Below are 6,651 nucleotides of genomic sequence, written 5' to 3' on the forward strand. Positions count from 1 at the left end.
TACAAGTATCAGGATTGACTTTTATTTTGCCAATCGAATGTTGGAACCAGCTTATGCACACTTTAGCTAAGTTTGGGCCTGAAAAGTTAACGACTGAACCAACTTTTAGTCGCCCCAAGAGCTTTGCTGTAATACAATTATGATTGACATAAGGGTCAAAACTCAAAAGTAAAAGAGAGAGTAAAATGTGAACACAAAACCTATGCAAGTGTACCATGACCATTTCAAGTAAAGCTAACCCCTCAGGCGGCAATATGATGCTCGTGAAACCTATCAATGGGTAGGTAGACTGCTTTTACCAGAAAATTTCCAGCTTTTCCGAGAAGAAAAATCGTTGTTGAGCAACTAGTTGTCAATGGCTGCTCGTGAAGCCCTAAAATGGTGCTAGAATGGCAGAGCCTGTGATAGAGAAATGTGACATCCGTGATGTAATCAGCCTTCACAGGTTGCATTCAAAACTAAAGAAAAATGCGAGAAGGGGTGTCCAGAAATATTCAACGAACCTTCTCTGCACCTGAAAAGGTTCATCTAAAACCCGTGCGTGTTTGGTGAACTCGAATCTTGATTCTCGATACCTTGGTGAACTCGAATCTTGATTCGTGGTACCGAGAAGGATCTAATACAAAGTCTAAACACAAGGCATGAAAGACCATTTTATGGGTGCTGATACATCAGAACCCAACAAGATGCTGGCCCCGATGCACGGGTATCGAACATATAAGCTATAGCAATTAACAGAAAATCTTATGTGACCATTTGCCCTAGGAAAATACAAAGAAAACAGAAAAGAGGAAAGTTAGTGATTTAACTTGGTGCTTACTGCTTAGGCAAGCTCTACTCACTATTTTATTACTTCTACAGCTATGTATCAAGGCATTGATTAGTCTACAAAGAGGTAAAGAATTCATTTCCATTACCAGAACACCAGTTTCTCCTGATAAAAGTCACAATCCAAAAGCAGAAGCTGAGTACACACTTCATACAGATCATCCATAGACCTACATTATCAATGAAGCATCTTAAAAGCCTATGTCACATGCACAACTAAAATTCAGAGAGAGAGAGAGAGAGAGAGAGAGAGAGAGAGAGAGAGATCCTAAAGCCCAATTGACTTACATTTCAAGTTTGTGAATTCATTTTAGTAGAGTGAACTCTAAGGTTAGAGCCACACAACCTAGGTGCCTTAAAAGGTTCTACAACATGGTTTTAGCTTATAACACGGATAATGCAGCTGGAAAACAGAAGTATGCAGTATAGCTCTGCTGGAATTTCCTTGACTGGATCATACATGAATGGCACTTTTCATAAAGAAGTAAATTTATGGACAAAAAAGAAAGTTGAACTTCTAATTTCCAGCCTATGAGCACTGAGGGCTTAGAATATACATGGGACACGCACAAACACAGATCAGGTGAGAAAAAATGCAACTCTCGGGGACCATCTGGCATATTGGTCATTGCCTAAAAGATATGGAGTACTAACAAAGCTTATATAGGCCCATTTACAGGCCAGAGCCATAAAAAGACCTATACGAGATCCTAACAACGTCATCGCATGGTCAACTAGACGCCATAATGTCTTCTCCCAGCCGCGCAAAGATACAAATAACCCATAATTTGCAGTAAATATATGAAATACATCAAAGAACTGAACCGCAAATCATATGGAGCAACCGATTTCGATGAAAAAACAACAATATCCCCCTTTCCTCCAGGGATCTAGCCGCACATTATCAATCCATGAAATGCACGTCAGGAAGGGCTCCCAATTGAGGCTCAAGGGATATGGCGGATCACACATTAAGCAAATAATATCAATCAATCGCAACAATATATAATGGAACTACGACTCACCAAACTTATCCAACAGAGGTAAGGATGCATATAAGTTTCCATGAGTTACAGTTATCTGTCTTGACTAAATAGATTATGGTTTTTCAAGAATGTATCCTGCAAAGAGTATAATCTCTGCAATCTTTTTCCTTACGTATCGTTTCAACTGATGATGTACCCAATTGATATACTTAATAAAAGCACAGTAGTGCCCCAACTCCATTCATTTACGGGGTTCGACAAACTATCACGTGTCAAGGGAGGTATTAATCCTCAAAACAAGACAGTATAACCACTGCCAAACCAAATGTTAACAGCACAAAGCTTTTATCACAGAAATCATCTTTTGATCTAAACTACTTAATGAAGCCAGGAAAAACATATAAATGAACTTCGATTTTCTGAAGTACTTTAGGAAAAAAAAAACTTCTGGGTTTTGCTTAAAAGTAGACACCCCACATATCTAATCTTTGAATATGTCTTTAAGTGTTCTCTCTCAATAACAGAGAGTAATTACTCAGAGCATCACCCACCAGGACAAATATGGTGTAAAACCTCAACTATACACTGAGACAAATATATTCTGATTAATGAATTTTCTATTAGAGCAATTTTGTTGAAAAGTTACGGGAGCAAAGAGGTCAAATTACAGCCTTTCGCACAGTACTGTCTTTGACAACACCACATTTTGCCTTAGATATCCACATAATTGATTTACTCAGTGATTTTGCCCCAAAACCAAAACAAACGGTATACTTCACGTTTTTGTCATATCGCAGATCAATATTCCAATAGAGGAAACCACATACCCATCCTGTATGCCAGTTCCCACTTCCACCCTAAAAGCCAGTAAAGAGCATCATGTCTCTTGTTCTTTTCATTAAAATCAGTATGCCCGGTGCCTCCTTGTAACAATTTTAGTGAGGTTTCAAATAAATCACATTTCCCATTGACGCTACTACTTGGTATTATGATTAACAGATGTAAGGCTAATGGCATATCCTCTTTGCAAAAGACTTTCTTCTTTTTTGTTTTGTGTTTGTTTCTAAGTAACACATTATGCTCTATCTGAGGCACAGAAGGATTGCAACCCGAATACAAAAACAATGTCTCTTCTAGAGTCTAGAATATCCCCTTATTTGTAAGACACTAGAACATTCCAAAATAGAAGGTTCAAAAACAGATGAATGATATCTGAGAGCCGACTGTACAAGAAAGACAAATTTACATTCTCAAAATGGATATAAGCTCTTGCTACAACAGTTCGCGTATAGTGTTTCTCCTCTTTCTTCATTTACCTCCCCAGGCTCCCCTCCCTCGGCGGAAAGGAAAACAATTACGAATAGATCCTTCTAAATTCTAATGATCAAGGAGTATCCACGCAGGACCAAATAATCAAAGACTGTAACTCCGTACCCACCTCACAATGGATAAGGTGACTGATTGCTTTCCCATCGTCTTTTATGCATGCAATAACTTCTAACAAGAATTTGCCTCATTCTAATCAAACTTACAAATCACAAGAGTCTTGTCATGCACTCCCATTCATACAAAAAGAACAACCTTCTGAGGGAACTTCATTCCTACTTTGTAGTAGTACCTCTGTCGGAAGGAAAACATACCTTTCATGTCTCTTCTATAAGCTAAGCTCACTAAACGAAAGAAACGCTTGGATGTCCATTACTAAGAAGACAAGCTAAGCTATGCGTGAAATTTTACGAAATGCCCTACCCTCAAATCTTCCTGACTTCAATCTCATCCATTGCAAACTATCCTTTTTCCCACCAAAGTCCAGACTTGTGAATAGCTTACAATCAGCAATGATCACACTCACCTCCCCATCATCATAAACTCTGCCAAGAGCTATATCGAAAAGCATGATCATGATCCATGTCAATCTCCTAGTAGTTCCCCAATCCCTTGGATGTACGTTACTAAGAAGACAAACCAAGAATGATAGAATCAAAAGAGTATCAAGCACTACAATGTACACCACTTCAATGTTTTTTCACTTGAATGGCACATTCTTAAACAATGTGGCAAGCAAGAATACATCGTGATATTTGCAACATTTTGCGAGACAAACAACATTCACGATTTCACCAACACTTCAAAACTGGATAACATACGCTAGGAAAAGAAAGCAAAGGGGTATGTTCAAAAGGGCAACACACATCATATCCTCTTTGCCCTGGTACCCTCCTTAGTCCTCCCTGTATATGATCACATGTAACTATGTTGAGTGCACAAACAACTCTGTTTTCCTTAGTTTTCTATTATCTTCTTTTTGGTAGGAAAAGGAAGAGAGAGGAGTGCGTTTGAAGAAACACAAGGTCTCTCACTACTCTACGAATATAGATAGGCAAAATTATGTTCCAAGCAGATAACCCATGAAACCAGTAGCTAAATTCTGTAAAAAATGCGTAAGCGTTTTCATTAGGCAATCCGCAATAGGGTAGTCAGGTGTTTTACATCGTCTTTGAGGTGAGTTGGAAACAATGTCACTGATTGGCACCTCTTTCACTTTGCAGCAGAAGAATAGAAACAGTCCCAAGCCATTAACACATCTATTTATTGCCTATTACTAAGGAATCTCACTACTTACAACTGGGAGCATAGCATCCTGTTTCGTATAACCAAAACTTCTTTTCATAAAAGAGAAGATCAGCACTCCTATTTTCATTTTCAGTGAATTAAAAGTACTGAAGCAGAGTAGCTAGCGTATTCTGTGTTCGTGAAATTAAAAAAACATGACAAGTTATCCTCAAAACACACAACAATGATCTGAAACAAATATGATAAAATCCAGCAAAACAATATAAAAGACGACAAAACTAACATCTTGTACAGAACCGAAGAATGTCTAACTAACATCCGTCATTCAGTAACTTCAGTAGTTTATTTCATCTTTTTGCATATTCAGAGTCAAACTTCCAATACCACAAAGGACAATATTGTACATCATAATTGAGAATCACAAATCTTGAAACAAGCACACGAAAAAGACATTTAAACGCACTACCAAGGAGGATTCAAGCCCTCCCCTACAGAAGGTGACCTGGAATCCACGCTTCCATCTCTCCCAAACCTTGATATACTCCTTCCAGCTTTTGGAGTCCCCGCCCCAGGGCTTGCACCCCGGTAACTGGCACGAAGTGATTCATCAACAGAATGTGACGACTTGGCAATTGCATTCCTCACAAACTTTTGGGCAGCAGGAGAGAGTGTCCTCGTGCTTGGACTAGCACTTCCTCCTCTAACTGGTGACGGCAATGGTGGTTTCTGAAACATCTTAGACCTATCTCTCAGTTTACGAGCAGCCTCCCTTGACAAAGAGTGAGCCTTTGCATCCCTAGTAGGTGGTAGAGGGATCCTAAAGTGGGGACGATCACCACTACCCCCAATACCGATCGGTGTATCCTCAGGCTCTAACCTCAGAGGAGTCCCTTCAATTTCTCCCCACGTTATAAATGGCGACCCATCCATACCCGGAGCAGGAGACGGTGTCCGGACATATTTATATCCATTATCACCTTCCTTAGACGATTCAACGTAATAAGGATTCGGAGTCTTCCTCAAATCCTCCAAATCATACCTCTTCAATTTATCTCCTTCCCTATCCGACAAGGAGAATGGATTCGGAGTTCCCCCGGGGATCGGGGTATAAAGCACAGCCACCGTATCTTCCTCTTTCGGCCTAGAATCCATCATCTTGCCATGGAAACGGGTATTGGGCCGATTAATCTCCTTGGTCAAATACTTTAGCCTCTCCGCCCTCTCCTCCTCCGTCAACGCCACTTCCCCCTTATCAGATGGATTGTACATCAACAAATTCTTCGCGGTATAATTCCACCCCTCCAACGTGCTCGGAGGCTGGTCAGACGTCCCATACCCATCCGTAATAAACCTTTCCTTCTTCGCATCCTCGATCAATCCCTCTCCCTCCTTTTCGCCAACTGTTAAATATTCACACCTCTCCTTCCTCTTCCTATTCACCTTCTCCATAATCTTTGAAAAGCTATCGTTATCCTCACTAGTATACCTCCTAAAAAACTCATCAAGACTCAACGACGCATCGATTGGACCATCATTAACCTCACCCAAACCACCAAAATTACCCAAATTCTCGTTATTTTCGATACCAGGAGTCTTATCCAATTCGAAGGGAGTAGTATTTCTAAAAAAAGTTGAACCAGGCGTTCGAATTTTATTACCTTCTGGTGGTGCCTTCCCTTGGCGGCGCTCGAGGATTTTGAGCTGGGCGTCGCGGATCTGGACGGGGTCCCGGCTGCGGACGGCTTCGAGCCAGTCGAGTCGATCGCGGAGCTTGGGGATGTCGGGGAAGAAGTCGCGCTCGATGATCTTTTCGATGGCGGCGACGTAGCTGTCCTCGTCGAGGACGGAGGGTTGGGTTTTGGGGGTTTTGTTGGAGGTTGAAGGGGTGATAGGGTTTTGTTTTTCGGAGAGGGAGAGGGATGGGGATGGGGATGGGGAGGAGAGGTGGCGTGGGGAGTGGCCTGGAGATAGAAGCATCGTTCTAGAGAGAGAGAGAGAGAGAGAGAGAGAGAGAGAGTTATGGAGGTAGGGTTTCTCTATGGAACGGATGGGAAATTGGAAAAGATGAAGAGGGAATTAGGGTTAGGGCTAGGATTACCTTACAGGACTGGACTGGACTGGAGAAGATTCAGAAGAGGAACGAAAGATCGGAAGAAAGAACTTCTGAACCGGAAAATCCTCTGAATGTCCCTCGAAACTAACGCCTGTTTGGAACTTCGAAAGGAATAAAGGGAAAAAAGGAAAAGAGAAGGAAAAGGAGAGA

At 41.2% G+C, this 6,651-nt stretch overlaps 1 protein-coding gene and 1 long non-coding RNA gene across 2 annotated transcripts; both read right to left on the reverse strand.

Annotated features, from left to right (window-relative positions):
- Positions 1 to 268: 268 nt before the first annotated feature.
- LOC131330373 (uncharacterized) lies at positions 269 to 1,088 on the reverse strand. The gene is made up of 3 exons (XR_009201097.1): positions 918 to 1,088; positions 504 to 616; positions 269 to 399 (listed from the first exon to the last, which is right to left on the reverse strand). It is a non-coding gene; the product is annotated as an uncharacterized LOC131330373 (long non-coding RNA).
- Positions 1,089 to 4,712: 3,624 nt separating this feature from the next.
- Positions 4,713 to 6,651, reverse strand: LOC131329491 (uncharacterized). The gene has a single exon (XM_058362631.1). The coding sequence runs from the start codon at positions 6,363 to 6,365 to the stop codon at positions 4,851 to 4,853; it is 1,515 nt and encodes a 504-aa protein (XP_058218614.1). The 5' UTR covers positions 6,366 to 6,651; the 3' UTR covers positions 4,713 to 4,850.

The sequence above is a fragment of the Rhododendron vialii genome, chromosome 6a (assembly GCF_030253575.1).
Source record: "Rhododendron vialii isolate Sample 1 chromosome 6a, ASM3025357v1".
Classification (NCBI taxonomy): domain Eukaryota; kingdom Viridiplantae; phylum Streptophyta; class Magnoliopsida; order Ericales; family Ericaceae; genus Rhododendron; species Rhododendron vialii.